The sequence below is a fragment of the Rhamphochromis longiceps genome, linkage group LG13 (genome assembly GCF_057381845.1).
Source record: "Rhamphochromis longiceps isolate RC_006_pf linkage group LG13, R_longiceps_female_GT1.1, whole genome shotgun sequence".
NCBI classification, from domain to species: domain Eukaryota; kingdom Metazoa; phylum Chordata; class Actinopteri; order Cichliformes; family Cichlidae; genus Rhamphochromis; species Rhamphochromis longiceps.
The window spans coordinates 27,815,507-27,831,553 of NC_140569.1; the positions used below are offsets into that span (position 1 = coordinate 27,815,507).

Genomic DNA, 16,047 nt, shown 5'->3' on the forward strand with positions numbered 1-16,047 from the left:
TTGTGACATATTTAGTTTTTTTCTTTTGTTTGTTGGGGTTTTTTGTAGCTATAAATACCCATATTTGGACAAGAATGTGGAGGTCTTACTTATTACAATTGTCTAATGTTAGCAAGCTTGGTTAGCAAAGTGCACTGCACAGATATAGATAATTTTAGGAATTAGCCAAAAAGAAATCTCATTCAGGTTAAAAAGCTCTATTTTTAGAGTTGCTTGGCTAACATGCCAAAACACAAAAGTGCTCAGTCAGAGTAGAAAATGTACTATAGAAGTCGTGCTGTAACCATAGGCAGTATAAAAGATGGACCACTGTAATCATGAAATCCACCACTGGTTTTGCAGTTATTTTAAAGCTTCAATACTGATATTTTGGCCACTGACATTTTGGATTTTTGGAGTCCTACATGACCATTTTAGATGGAAGCATAAGGTGCTAGGTTGCTACCCCTACCAAACTGCATCTACAAGCTACACTAGTACAATGCACACAGACAAATATGTGATAACTAGTACCAAATAACAGACTCGTGAAATACTAGATTACTGAAGCACATGCTTTAGTATTAATAAAAGAATTGTGAATGGGTTGTACCATATAATAGTCAGATAATTGCATCAAATGCTCCATAAAACACCAACAGCACAGACTGTGTTACATCTTCATTGGCTCCAGTCACCAAAGGTGAGACCTAAACTATCCATAGAGGGTGGGGGGGTGTTGTAGTCACTAAAACTACAGCACATTCTTCGGCTTTTTATTAGGTGATGTCATTAAAGTGCTTCAAAAAGCATCAATACCACTGGTGGAGAAGTCCAGTTAACTGAGAGTGTTTGCTTTATATTTTGTAGGCTGCCAGTTCTGTATTTCACTCACAGAATCCAGTGAAAGTCACGTTAGTGCTGCTAACTGAGGTGGCGTGTTAATGATCGCGACCAAAAGCCAGCCTTTTTGTCCTATCCGTACACCGTAGTTCAAGCCCGGTTGCTTAGTAACACTCCCAAACTAAAAGCACTGACTGTTGGCTACTACAATTCAAGAAAGTATTTGCTATTTTCGATGGGTTGCTCTGTATTCAAGAAAGTAGCAGCTAAATGGGACATGAAATAAAAAGAAGTAAATTGTCATTACTTTAACGTTAGCTAAGTAACGCTTTGAAATGGACTTAGATATTCGCCAGCATCTAGCCAAGGCTAAAGAGAACAAAGGTTTGTCGCGCAGTCAGTTAAGTAAATGAAGAGTTGTGAAAACAAGCTTACTGTGTTTATTTCGTACATGCAGACTGTGGAGCTCTGCAGTCAGCCTACGATTTAATCAAGGGGGCAGCAGTAGTTGAAACCGGCGGACGAACTCCACGCATTGATCCGGAGTGGTGCGTCCTGTGCGCCGAAGCTGGGCTACAGGTGAGAGAGGATGAGGAGTTACTGTCGAAGCTGTTGATGAAGAATTCACTTGATGATCGTTTTGCCACCAGGGTCGAGGTGATGAGTTGGAAATAAACAAAAGAAAAAAAATGGTTGCAGTGCTAATCTTATTTTATCAATTAGGTATTGAGTATTACATGTTTATGCTTTAGTGTATGCTAAATTAGTCTGAATTATATTACTCTTCTTGTTTATTTCGTAACTGGAGAATCAGAGAGTACCAAGTTGATTAGATTATGTCTCATAACAGGCTATGTTTGTAGCTATTGTTCGTAGCGTATATTGTAGATAGGTGTATTTATTTTAATTTATGAATCCCTGTACTTTCTGCACACACATCTGTATTTTTGGATGAAAGGCTAAAAGCTACAGGAGGGGGCAAAATTACCTTAAAATGACTTTGCAGACTACCATTACTTCTTCTAAATGTGATGAAAACATAACACATAACATAACAAAAAAATGTTTTGTGCCATTGTTGTTTGTTTCCATTGTATGTGTTTCCATTCTTGTTCCTCTCTCAAAATAAAAAAAAGTATTTTGGGTTATCAAGTTGAATCAAAATACAAAATACTATTATTACTACTAATATATAATGGTCTTCTATCCTTCAAGCACAGGTCCTCTACCAGAGTCTTATAGCTTGAAGGTCCAGTGCATTATCTTTGCTGTTCCTAGGACTGCACTCTTCTGGACAGAAATCTCAGTTCTCGCTGCTGGTATCTGTTGGAGCCTCTCACCCAGTTTTGGGGGAGTCACTGTACCAAGTGCGCCAATTGCCACAAGGACAACTGGTGCATTAACCTTCCACATCTTCTCTAGCTTCTCTCATCCCTCTTGAGCTTCTCATTTTATTTCTTCCTGATGTTTCTATCACCTGGTATAGCCACATCTATCATTCGGCCTTATCCACCACTACTATGTCAGGTTGTTCGCACGCACATATCACTTAAAATCTCACCAGGTTTATGTTGGTAGATCAGTGAATACATCAAATTTAGATGTGTGCGTATTAACCTACAGTCAGCATCAGAATCAGACAGGCTGAATTTCTTTGTATGAAAGACTATAATGAGAACACACATTCTCTGAAGGTGCCTGCAACCTTGCTTTTCAACTGCTGTGAGAAGCGTTTTTTATGATGTGAGAAGCTCCTGACTGCTGAGTTGTGGCATAAGACATGGTGCTTCAAGCAGCCTCCTAGAACAAAAGGTTGGCATCTGACTGTGAAGATGTGGAGCTTACATTTTATAAGTAAATGCCTGCTACATCTGTGAAAGCTCCTGAATTATTAAAGCTTCAAAATAAAGCAGGTCCTAGACATTTGGATGGGTTGTTTGTTGATTAACATCAGTGCTTTGTTGCTGATGGTATCTACAGGTATTGATATAGAAAAATCAAGGTAATAAAAAAGCTGGCAGGACCTCCCTGCTGGAGGACTCGTTTCATTATGTCACTGTTTTCGTGCAGTAACTTTAGTTCTTCTAATCGAGCTATTTTCCCAGTAGGGAATAGCAATGAATATTCACTAATACAGGCTGAGCTGTCCTAAGGCAAGGGAAACATATTTGTATAATGAAACACTGGGATATTCCATAATGTGATTTGTTCTCTCTCCTTTATATCACGCAGCAAGTTTTCTGTGAAAATGCAGCTTAGCCTGAAGACTTAAGTGTCAGTGAATGCTGAATTAGTCTTCATCCGCAGTACAGTTCCGTTCTTCAATTTTCCAGAGAAGCATAAATATTCTTGTTGTATTAAGACATTTGCTAACATACTAATCCATTGCTCATTTCTGTCAGGTTTTACTTATTCAGTGATCTTCCAGCCTGACTTATTGTTCTTCACAACACATATAAAAGCTTGCAGAACAAAAATTTCTGCTGCATGATCATCTTCCACGATAGTGCTGCACATCACTGAGTATAAAGCTGCTGAGTTTGAATTAATTTTACAATTAACAGGAGGCAGTTTGTAAAACAGCATGGAATTAATTTGTCATGCAAAAAATAAATGTGCACCTCCCCATACATTAAGCCCTTTCGCAATAGTTTTTAATAATGCATCATACAGGGAAAATTGCCGGTTACACGATCTAACTGCAGATGAGGCTGAATTTTTTTTCTTTTTCTCTCTGGCCTTTGTGCCGCTCTGTCTCTGTGTTTTCAGATGGGCTGTTTGGAGATAAGCACAGCGTGTCTAAAGATGTACTTTGAAGGGAATCCGCCGGCTAATCAATTTCTGTGTCAAGCCTACCTCTGCCAGGGCCAGCTGAAGTCTCCGCCGGCCACTGGGAGTGTGGTGAGGACAGTAAATTGGACACATACCCTCAAGGGCGTTGTGTGTGTGTGTGTGTGTGTGTTTCTGCGCCCCAGAGATATATACACATGCAATTACTGTAGCGGCATACTGTACTCATTTGCACTAAAAACATGCAGCAGCTTTGCAAACAAACTCCAGCGGTTTTACCATGCTTCTTCGGTCTCAAACAAATATTGGCCTTTGCTACATTTGAGTGCAGCTTAATTTTTTTTTTTTTGCTAAACTGTTTGTCATTGTTTTTATGCTTCTATGTTCTGACAGGTTCTCATGTCCCCTTTTTGCATCATTTTCTATTTTAGGAGGATTTTGAGGAGGCTGTGGTGTATTTTCTGAAAGCAATTGAGATTTCAAAGCAAGAACCAAGGTATGCAACCTCGAGTATGCTCGGCTTTGTTGTTACAGTGTCGAGAAAGATGGATGACCATTTTCTGTTGCGTACAGTTGATCATCTCTGATATTATTTGGCAGTTGCTGCCACAGCGGTAAGGTGCGCTGGTAAAACACGTAATGAAAGCCAGACATTCTCACCAGGGAATGTTGTTTAGCTGTGATAGGTTAGGCTCTGTCTGATGCGCAGAAATATGCTACGAAGAAGAATCAAATATAACACGATTTTTCATGCTTCACCCCGACCCCTTATTCACAAGCGGAACATTTTCAATGTGTTTTCATCTCAATTTTAACAGCTGACTGGATGCATCTGTGAGCAGGGTGAAACGGGTGATGCACATATCGATGCAATAATAGAAATTGTGACAGATGCGTTCCCTTGTTATTTGCTTTGATGGATGCGTTTGGAGGTACTCGGTTAGCCTTTGTAAGCAATGAGCACTGGTTTTCTTTGCTAATGAACTCATAACCTGTCAATAAAAAGACTCAATGAGGAATTCCAATTAACACCAAAGGAATACATATCTAATTCAAGCAGCCCACACTAATGGACAGCACACACTCTGGTGAATAAATTAGGAGCGCTCAAACAGTCTCTTCACAGAGTTTTCTTTAAAACTGTAGCTTAAATTCATAAATTCCACTTATTTCACATCGAAAAGATTCAGCGGGCCGCTCTCCTGTGGCTCATTGGTCGATTGTTAATCCACACACATTTGGAATTCACAGGACTTCCTCATAGAGAGCTGACACTTGGTTTGAATTGAGTCGTACTAAGAGATAAAATGGCTTGCAAGTGTATCACATAAATAATTCATTGCTCGGTGTTTACTTTCTTCTGCATTTGATTTGTGCCTTACAGACTTCACTTTATGGTGTTCAATGCCTCGGTGCTGTACTTCCAGACAGTGCAACTTCTTCTGCAGCCGGGGCGGAGCGTCCACCTGGTGCCCTCTCTCAGGCAGGTGGTGCAGAGTCTGGAGGAGGTGGCAGACCACGACCACAGCTGGAGGGCTGAACTCATGATGCAAGTGCTCTCTTACTTAGACCTCATTAATATGTCCAGTTGTGATTTTGGTTCATACTCATTGAAAATTCATAGAGATAATGAACTGAGCTTATTAACCAGCAGTTTATTTATGACCACAGCTTCATCTAGCCTCAGTTAATGGGCTGCTTTTTTTCTTCTATAGAGTCAAGTATCTGTTTTATTCCAAGCTGTTTAATCATTTTTCAAAAAAATATTAGTTTTATCTTTGATCAGAGGACAAAAATGTATCATTCATATATATAATGTTGGGTCAGTGACAGATATAATAATAATGGATTGGATTTATATAGCACTTTTCAAGGCACCCAAAGCGCTTTACAATGCCACTATTCAATCACACTCACATTCACACAGTGGTGGAGGCAAGCTACAGTTGTAGCCACAGCTGCCCTGGGGCAGACTGACAGAAGCGAGGCTGCCATATCGCGCCATCGGCCCCTCTGGCCAACACCAGTAGGCGGGAGGGTAAAGTGTCTTGCCCAAGGACACAACGACCAGGACAGAGAGCCCAGGAATCGAACGCCGACCTTCTGGTTACAGATGCGCTTCCCAACCCCCTGAGCCACGGTCGCCCCAATGATAAATATAATGAGATTAGCATGGCGTGCTACATTACATCTATTATAAGAATACGAAAAATATGTCCAGTTTACCATTGGTTGTGAAATGTTCCATCACAGCTGTATGGATTGCATTTACCCATATATGGGTTGATTTGTATAAGTTAAAGACTCATTAGTCCAGATTTACTAATGCGTTGCACCAGTGCAAACTGGGGTTTGGTGTGGAAAAAAAGTACTGTTGGCACTTACAAAGGGAGCATGATGACCAGACTGCGTGTGAGGTGGGAACTCAGAGATTTTTGTAACTAATCCTGTTGTGCTTTGTGGAGGCAAATTTCTTCTCTCATGTATTAATCACATATTTAATCATATCACATTAGTTATAGTAATATCACTTTCTCACTTTACTATATTAAGAGTACCCCTGTCACTAGTTTGCATGCATGTAGAATGTTAACACAGTGAGGCCATTGTGATGGGAGACGTTAAACAGATAGTGGGACTCCTTCTGCTTATCAGGGATGTAAATCCTTAGGTGATGGCCAAGCAGAAAACAAGGTCATAATTCTCTCTGTGAGGGAGAAGGTATAGCCCCCCTCCACATTTGTGGAATGTTCTTTGTCTGTGTCTCTGCATATAAGATGTAAGGGCGGTGGCCAAAATTCAGAGATGATCCTGGTGTTTCACTGGGATGCTCTCTCCACATTGCAATGTGTTAATTAAACCCACTTCAAATCAAGCTCACTGGGTGTGTTGCAGGTTATTGTTAACATTTCCATAACAGTTTGTATTCTTGGAAATTTGTTTCTTCAGGTAAAACATTAGGAAGAAGAACATTTAAATCAAGCATGCAAACTGATTGACAAATGTCTGCCACACAATTTACTGACAATTGCACTAAAATTTAATTCTCAAAAATGAACTGACTGTGTCTGTGTTTAAAAATCACCCATAAAACTAACCACGCCCATAATTTGGCCTATTTGGTGATTGCACTTGCATGCTATTTTGCTCCCTTTAGTAAATTTGGCTCATTATGTTGCTATATTATGTACATTAATATTAGTATTAGTATGACAGGAAGTCTAAAACCCAAGCTACATATTGACCATGGAGGCAAGCATTGTCTGATATCCCTGTGGTGGGATAAATATATACATATATATATTTATATATGTTGCCTCAGGACAATCAATGTCACATTGTAGTTGTGACTAGTGTTTTGTGTGCATCCACAGACGAGCACACACTGTAAAAAAAACGTGCTGTTTTTACAGGAAAACCCTGGCAGCTGGGGTTACCAGGGACTTCCTGTAAAAACGCTTTACAGATGCAACTTGTAAATTGATTTACAGTGAATGAATCTCAGATTAAAACTGTTAAATCTACAGGAAAAAGTTAATTTCACACATAGATGTGATATATAAATACACTATTTCCCATATCTTTTACAAGTAATAAATGCTTTTTGTGGATCCATAAACTGCAAAATTAACAGGGAAATATCGTACAAAGAACTAATTTAAAATGGTAGAACTACAGTGAAACTGTGCATATTAAATGGAGCTGCTCTGTAAATTATACATAAAATCTATGCTGAATATTATATGTTTTAATGTAAAATTTTAACCATAACCCAGCAAATTTCTTACTGCTACGCCTACACCCAAACATGCAAAAATACATCTTGAGAAAACACAAGAGAGGAAAATATCACTTTTGGGAAATTTATTTTGCAGCCACATTAGCAAAATGACAGCAAATGGATCCATTTTTCCAACTAACACAATATGCAAGGCACACAGCAACTACACAATTCAATCAAAATATAGGCTATAAAAGCTGTGGAACATTCCTGCAAAGCAAGAACCATGTTCATGAAACAAGCATTTGTTAGACCCTCCACCAGAAAAAGTTAACTAACCTGTTAAGACTTTAAAACAAAAAACACATATTGTGTCAAAAATGATCATAATCACCGTGCAACGCAACACGCACCCTGCTGTCACCACAACCATGGCCCTGGTCAGAAAACATCAGCAAAACCACGTGGTGAAACAAACCTATACATGTGGTCTAGAAACACTGCAGTAGCAGCATGTTGTTTTTTTCTTTTCTTATGTAAATAAAGAACATTCCTACAAAGAAAGAACATCTTCATGAATTGGCTTCATGCATTCGACCAGTAAAAGGTTCCAGTACACACTGTGGAACAAAATTAACAAAGTAAAACTAACAGTCCACAGAGAGTCAAGATTTAGGCTTAGCGCCACTCGTGGTCGGCGAGATCCTGAATCAGGGTGAGGACTCGAGGGTTCACACTGAGACGACGCTTTGAGTTTTTGTTCTCTACTTTGGTTCCTTTTTCTGGGTTTATGGAGAAGAAACACCTGTAGAATAACAATCATATAAAAGTTTATTAAGCATTTTTATAATTGATCAGTTAAAATACACGTACAAAGTAAGTAAAAATTAAGTATATACATATATATACACAGTCATGGCCATGACCACGTTCAAGACAAAGTATAACCAAAATGCTGTGGGGAAGTGAACAATGCATGGTCAAAAGTATTGGCACCCTTCACGAGTGTCTTCTGCAGTGATATGTCACACTTTAGCATTGTTAAAATCCAAAGCAAAGGTTATAGGTAGTCAGACGTCAGTTGACGCTTGGTCTAGCCCTGAGTCTCGGCCAGGCTTGGACCCGGATTCAGACTGTTAATGTATTTAAAAAAAAACAAACAAACAAAAACAACAACAACAAAAAACAGAAAAAAAACAACTGAAACCGGCTCCAAAGCCGACCGAGACTCAGAGCCAGACCTGGACTCGAACCACATCAAAGCCAGACTCCAGATCCCAGAGTCTCAGTTATGAGAAATAACAAAGCCATATTTGTTCACCTCTGAAGAAACTCTAAAGTGGAAGCCAGCTCAGATGGATAATGGATGTTGAAATTGTAGTAGCTCCCGAACATGAGGCACAGTGCAGAAATGAAGGAGGATATGTTTGTGCTGACGAGGTTCCGATCAACACTCAGCATGTATCTTCTTGAGGAATAGCAGGACTGTCCTGTGAACAAATTATTTAACAGGTTATATCAATAAACACGGCAGTCACATGACATTCTATAAAAAGTGCACTTAAAAAAAAAAAAAAAGAGAGCTATGAAACAGACTTACCACACACGATAATAGTGGGTGTCAGAGGCACTTGCTCCAGTTGTACCTCATCTGCCAGACATGTATCTTCAACACAGAGAAGCATGGACTCCTCCTTCTCTTCAAAGTAGCTGAGCAGAAGCAGGACCATCTCTTTCACATCATCTGAGCAGCCACTCTGCGGTCCCCGCATCCTCTGAAGCCTTGCATAAGTCTGAAGGAACACCTTGCTTTTGCTGACAGCAACTGTGGTCAAGTAGTCCAGTAGCCTTTTCCCCTTCAAATCCAAATTACGTGTGAATGTCTCTTTGAGGTCAATCCCAGTAAGTTCCTTGAAGTGGACAGACATGCCAAGTTCATCAAACCAAAACGGCCACTCCTCCCTAAGGCATTTGATACTTTTCCCCTGATTGACATGCAGACGTTGTGTGTAGTAAGTGGACTTCATTAGACTTTTTACCTCTTCTGGATTGGTGTCAGCTTGCTGGAACATCACCTTGAGTTTTTCCATCTTTTGCTGTTGGCTCTCTGGAGTTTCTTCAAGAGGCAGAAATTCTACATTCCATTTAATGCACCCGTATGTATCCTGCATGGCTGCTCTTTCTTCTACAGGGATCTCGTCTGTGTGGTCTGAGTCAGTCTGATGTTTTCTTTTTCTTATTTTGGGTGTTGAAGTGTGCCTTACATTTTCAATTCTGTTCTGCAACTGTTTGACAAGTGAAAGGTAGCCTGCGCCAACAATCTCACCCTCTATTAAATCTTGCAGAGAATTGGGATATTTTGCCACCATTTTTCTTGCAACGTCAATTGAATGTTTTCTACCTACATGAGGGCATTTTTCCATCATCTCAGTCACAACAATCCGGACCATTTGCCTCCTCAGTTTTGGGCGAGGCCTTTTCCCCCTCTCAAGAAAATGCATCACTTCTGCAGGAAGTTTACTCCATGGAATTTCAAAGTTGTCATCCCATTGTGTGTCACATCCTGGGCTGCTGGAAGAGGTCGACGATAGACTTTGGGGTGAAAGTGAGAGCAATGACAGCGACTGGGTTGATGAGGCTTCCACAGATGATAGCGAGCTGTTCTCTGGAGTTTGGTCTTTAAATTACAAAACAAATACAATTATGATTCACACTGTATGTCTGTTCATGACCATCTCTGCTTTTGAGTTTGAATAGTTGTTTGTTGTTTTTACTTACATTTCTGTTTCCAAGCAGAAAGAAGCTTTCTTGCTTGTACAGGTCTTAATGCTGTCATCAAATCTGCCTCCGTTACGAAGCGTAGATCATCACTTGTCTCAACTCCAATGGACTGCAAGTGCTCCTCCAGGATGTTTTTGTTCACAGCTTGAAGTTCTGGTAGGACTTCCGTGATGGCGACATCTAGGAAGGTTCGCTCTGAGTCACTCATACTTGCACTGAAGAAGAAATGCCACATCCAAACAAAATAGAAAATCACATACAGTTCATACACTTGATGGAGCAGGGTGTGGATTACGTGACACTTATATTAATGTTAAACTATTTACAGTGAGAAGTGAGCTATTAGTTGGACATTATTTTGCCACAATACTATGCTTTAGTGGAATGACTCTGTATTCTTGAAGAATGTATGATACCAAAGGATAGAAATCAGGCAGGTCATTAATATTGATACACTGTAACCCAAGACTGTCCTTTGTCACAGAATACAGATGGTATTCTGAGAGGAAGATGCCTTTGTGGATATCCATTAGAACATACACAGATGTGTCATTTTGAATCAAGATGAGTAGAAGTTCACCAAACTCCATACACTCGTCATTTCTGTACACAAGAAACTGTCCCTTTTTATATGCAGTGCCCTTGTACTGAATGTCTGTGGTAACTGTGGTATTGCTTTCTGAAAAAGCTAACTCCCTGACCGCATGCTGAATAGTGTCACTGTAGAGGTTGGGATAAAACGCACAGCTCTCCTTGACTTGCAGCAGTTCACGGCATTCTTGCCCTGCTAAAAGATAAGCCTGATACATCTGATGACGTGTTGACAAAGTTTGACAAATATTTTTGAAGCTTTTCAAGTGTCTGGCACATCTTTTGAAGTAACTGTGTTTACATTCAAACCTAAGCGTCCATAACCTCATCAATGGACCAAATTTCAACAACAGTGCTGAATAATGGCGCAAATAGTGGTGCTTGGGTTTTAGTTTAATTCCAGGAAACAACATCTCTCTCATCTCCAAATATTCTTGGATCAAAATGTCAGCGAATGCTATCTGGGACAAGGAAATGCTCTGAGCACAAATAAGATCCACAATGTCTTTCAACTGGAGAGCTAACTGCCATACTTCATCCTCATGGTTTTGTACTTTGTCACCAATCAAAACTGGCAGCAATCTCAAAAGGTTCCAGTTTTGAACGGCTTGCCCTGATAATTTGGATCCGTCAGGTTTGACAGTACATGGCTTTGTAAGTGCTTCGGATCCTTTATATTTAAACTGTTTAATGCGTCTGTTTAAAAGGGAGTATGTGAACCATTTTTTATTTTTTATAATGTTCTTCAGGTACAGTGCTAGATCATATGACACAACTCCTTCAAAGAGGTCATGACCTAGACAAGGTGGGAGACCAGGCTGGGAAACGTGAAAAGACTGAAGGGTATTGAAGATGGAGTTTACCTTTATTCCTCTGACGTCTTGGATAGTTTCAGACTGGAGATCAGCAACAGCCGCGTCATATGTCTCTGGAGTGCGTGGAGGACCACAGGCATTCGGATCAGCATAAAACTCACTTCGTGTTACTTCACAGTACCTGCAAAAATATTGAGAGCAGCTGAAGTTTTCTGTAAACCCTCCTATGCAATGAGAACCCAAGTTGTCCCCAGCAATACAGTAAAGACCCCCTTTTACAGTTTCTCCATCTACATCTATTCCATCTGTCTCCAAAGATTTCAGATCTGCCAACAACTCTGAGAAAACTTTGGCTATTCCAAAACGCTTGAAGTCATTCTCAACACACAACAAGACTAAAAACATGTTATCTGTATTTGAACGCAAATGAATGGGTAAATTTGCTAATGACAGATAGACTGCAAGAAGTTTGTGCGTCTTTTTAGCAGAACCCAGGGGATTCACTACCTCAAATGAATCTTGGTACAAAATCAGTTTGAGGCTTTCAGGGTTTTCATTAAAGAACTGGTGACATTTGAAAATTTTGCCATCATATAAATCCTTAAAAATTTCTACATCAGGACCCCCAAACTGTTGTGACTGTGTATTCCTCCATAACTGTGACTCTAAAAAGCTCTTCAGGGTTTCTCCAACTGGTATGTAGTAAGCACATTTTTCTGTCATGTTTTCATCCATTCCCAATGGCACTTTCTTGGGTTCTGTGTATTTAAACATTTTTTTGAATGTTTGATTTCTGGTGTGTGTTGTTCCTAGTTGTCCCTGATGGCAAGCAGAGAACAAATCTGACTCTTTAATGCAGTCACAGATTTTAGTGACTGCTTCATCTGATAGGTTCATTTCATTTTTTAGTAAACAACTTACCTTATTAATTGTGTAGGCTTGACCCAATTCGTGCACATTCTGCATTTCCTCAGCAATACTCTGTATAGTAGAGGCAGGAATTAGCAGCTGTCCTTGCAGTTTAAGGTAAAAGAGACACATGTTTCTGAGATAAGAATGACTATCCTTCTCTGGCATATCACTGGCTGAACTAGCAGATGCCATGGTTTCATGTGTGTTTTCTGAATATTCTGTACTGTCATTTGGGGGCTGAGGACGAGATTCCTTGTACATGTCATCAATACCATCTGGAGAACAAGCTTTATGCTTCCTACACATGTGAGAAGTAAATGATGACTTTTTTGTAAACATATGCTTACAACCACTTACTGGACATGACACAGACCTGCCCTCTGCAATATGATCGTTTAAGTGAGACACTAGCTCTTTCACTGTTTGAAAATGGCGGGCACATAATGAAACCGCACATTTTAAATCTGCAACAAGAGCTTTAGGAGTAGCTTGAAGTGCAGGTGCATTGTGCACACGATAAAAATGCCCCTTGAAAGCAGAGTACGTGGTGAATGTTTGGCTGCAATTGGCGCCAACACATTTAAAAATACAACAAGGCTCATTCTTATGCACTCTGCAATGTACTACATAGCCTCTTAATGTGACCAATACCTTTTTACAAAAGACGCAGATGATCATTTTTAGTATTTCAAAAGTTTGCCTGTGCTTTTCAGCTGAACTAGCATGCTAGCCCTAGGTTATGAGCATTGGTCTAAATATCAACTGGTGCTTTTATCTCGAAAAAACGTCGCCAAGATATTGAACTTACCGTGCAGACTTTCTGACGAACAAACACAGATCCTCAAAAAACACTTGAAATCGTATGTTTGTAATTTGTCCTAACAAGGTAGTTGCTGAAAGTTCGACGTTTTCTTCTCTAGTGCTGGCTCGTTAGCTAAGTTCGTGAACTAGGCGCTCTTCTCCTCCCGCCCTCACGTCATTATCCAATCAGAGACGAGCTTCAGATGCACATTCAAAATTAGGCGCGCTCAGTGCAACGTGAGTGGCCTGAAGTAGCTTACAGCTCTGTGGAGATGAGGCACCATAGAGATCCTATGGGAGGCACTGTAAGTTTGTTTAGCCTGTAATAATGAGACATTGCTGACCTAACCCAAAAAAGTATTCTAGTCTAAGTATCACATTGCAATTAAAAGAAACATAAAGAATACAAGCATTATGACAGAAGCATTACTTAGTCGTTAAATAATAATTTCTTATTGGTTACCCTACAATAGGCTGCAAATAGCCCGAATGATTTAAGAAAAAAACATGATGTAAACAATTTTAATTGTATATTTTTATATAGCCTATAAATGGAGAGGCAACCTCTCAGGTTCACAATGACATCTTCTGTGAAAACATTTTTATTAGTCCTATCCATGACTTTGCATCATTTCATGAATCATGTTAAAAGTAGGCCCAGTACATCCATGCAGTTGTAAAGTGACTTATAGGTCATGTGTTTTTAAGAAAAACTGACTAAAACTGTGATTTTTACAGTATTTGCATGTCAAATTAACATGATTGTTTGGTTATGAGTATTACGGTGTTTCACTGTTTTTATTCACAGTATTTGTAGTTTTAACCAATAAATTTGATTATAATCACACATTCATGTTGTAAATATAACAGGAACATTCTGTTTAAAGGTTTACAATAATTCACTGTGATCGAAACAGGAAAGTTGTGTTTTGGGGTTTACTATACATTTCTGTAGGGGTTTTACATGGTTTTTATGTCAATTTCACTGCCCTTTTTTACAGTGCAGTTTCAACCCAGACCACAGTCCTTTCCTAAACCAAACCAAACTTAAACTGAAATAATAGAAATATTCTTGAACTGAGTACAAGAAAATAAAAGTGAACATTGACTTTTGGTTTTACACAGAACAAACTACCCAGTCTGTCAGGTGAAGCGGATCCATACATCCACCACCAACCTGCTCCTCACATTAACTTTGTAGCCCTGACTTCTGAAAGCCTTTCTACTTTAGAGTGTTTTTGTCAGAAAGCTTTTCTGCCAGAACGCCCTAAAGGCACCTTCACCCACTGCTGTCTTTTTCCCTAAGATAGTCCTTGAATAACATGACTTATGTTGTAGTAACAACACCAGCACAGTAATATCAGATAGCTCATGCCACACAAGTGTGAACATGACAAGCTTCAGAAAAGAAAGGCTGTTATTTGATTGTTGGCATATTAATTACATTGAATGTTCAGTAGCATAGAAAAACTGAGCACTTGGCTAATAGCACTGACACATGCCCACATGTTTGCTCTCTGTCTCTGTTTCTGCTCAGGCACCTGATCAAATGTCTTGTGGACTCAAAGAAGGTTGAGGATGCAACAAGTTTTGCAAAAGTTACAGAAGAATTCATCAAGTCGCATACTCCAAAACTTTACCCAGGACTCTTTACTTTATTGGTAAACACAGCATGTTGCTTTCATGGCAGTTTTTGGTTGCTTATACATTCAGTAATAACTAAATATATCCTCAATATCTACTTTTTAGGTGAATACTTTTTAAGTAGATATTGATATATCTACACAGAAGTGGTCTAATAAATTTATTAAAGTTCTGTAAAACTACCTTAAAGGTTTGTGACATTGCCCCAAATAAAGTTTAGAGCTGTACTTCTCCTGTCCGTGTCCAATTCAACACGTGTCCAGATCTCTGGCTTGTCCCGACAGAGCAGTTAACAAAGCATTAATTAGAGTAGACATTATAGATGCAGTAACACAAAAAAAAACAATAAGCGTGTTGATACCTACTCAACACAGCAACATGATTGGCTCATGTTTCATGGTTGAGCTTCTGATTCACCCTTGGGGGCATTAAGATTGCCATGTATCAGACCTCAGAACGAATGCTATTTAAACTTTAATTGTATCTTTATACAAGTCTTATAATATGAAAATACACCATTCAGATGTCTTCAGGAGTCTTATTTGCACTACATGCATAACAATAGCTCGCTAAACTCCTTGATCTTGACATTAATCATAAAATTCAACCCTGTCATAACCTGATAATAAAGCATAACTTCCGACTTCACTCTTCTTAGGTGCGACACCAGCTGTCAGACAGTGATGTCCTCCTGGAAACAAGCAGGGAATGCACTACGTTAGCAGTCATTTACAAAATGCAGGAATTAAAAAAGTAAGTTTCTGAGTTACATTCATATAAATGTTTGCTTTTTTTTGCTGGAGGGTTTGTTTTGCTGAAAGTGTCGTTTTTGTGCTGTCAGGATGAAAGTCGTTTGCATTTTTATCTGTCGCTAGGAAAAACAAGATGTACGGTGTCACCAAAAAGAAGCACTTGATCTGCTCCAGAAATGCTTGCTTTGGAACTTAAACTGTTTGAAAGCAGGCTTTTCTGATTGACTGCATGTTTATTGTTTTTACAATGCTTCTAACAATAGAGGCAGGTTGAGTCCTAAACCTGATCAGTTATGATCTTGTTTAAAGGTCTAAAAATTTTAAATCTAGTATTCCGTGTTTCTAACCTGCGTATGTCTTTATTTTATTCTTTGCAATGTTATCTTAAGATGTAGCGCTTAGAGTGAGGATTTTATTG

The 16,047-nt window shown here is 39.3% G+C and overlaps 3 protein-coding genes across 3 annotated transcripts in view; 1 reads left to right on the forward strand and 2 right to left on the reverse strand.

Moving 5' to 3' along the window:
• The first annotated feature begins 1,003 nt into the window (after positions 1 to 1,003).
• Positions 1,004 to 16,047, forward strand: part of cfap46 (cilia and flagella associated protein 46) — a 76,439-nt gene continuing 61,395 nt past the window's right edge. Inside the window, exons 1-7 of the mRNA XM_085428865.1 lie at positions 1,004 to 1,206; positions 1,280 to 1,401; positions 3,592 to 3,723; positions 4,044 to 4,108; positions 4,997 to 5,161; positions 14,771 to 14,894; positions 15,536 to 15,630. Coding sequence (XP_085284991.1) covers positions 1,158 to 1,206; positions 1,280 to 1,401; positions 3,592 to 3,723; positions 4,044 to 4,108; positions 4,997 to 5,161; positions 14,771 to 14,894; positions 15,536 to 15,630 — 752 coding nt within the window. The 5' untranslated portion in view covers positions 1,004 to 1,157. The remainder of the gene's footprint in view (positions 1,207 to 1,279; positions 1,402 to 3,591; positions 3,724 to 4,043; positions 4,109 to 4,996; positions 5,162 to 14,770; positions 14,895 to 15,535; positions 15,631 to 16,047) is intronic.
• Positions 7,296 to 13,369, reverse strand: LOC146656029 (uncharacterized). Its single transcript, XM_085427628.1, has 7 exons — positions 13,241 to 13,369; positions 12,442 to 12,501; positions 11,569 to 11,701; positions 10,112 to 10,329; positions 8,934 to 10,010; positions 8,655 to 8,823; positions 7,296 to 8,138 (listed from the first exon to the last, which is right to left on the reverse strand). Exons 4-7 carry the CDS (start codon positions 10,320 to 10,322, stop codon positions 8,012 to 8,014), a joined length of 1,584 nt encoding a protein of 527 aa, XP_085283754.1. The 5' UTR covers positions 10,323 to 10,329; positions 11,569 to 11,701; positions 12,442 to 12,501; positions 13,241 to 13,369; the 3' UTR covers positions 7,296 to 8,011.
• Positions 11,571 to 13,244, reverse strand: LOC146656030 (uncharacterized). The gene is made up of 2 exons (XM_085428812.1): positions 12,028 to 13,244; positions 11,571 to 11,633 (listed from the first exon to the last, which is right to left on the reverse strand). Exons 1-2 carry the CDS (start codon positions 13,108 to 13,110, stop codon positions 11,571 to 11,573), a joined length of 1,146 nt encoding a protein of 381 aa, XP_085284938.1. The 5' UTR covers positions 13,111 to 13,244.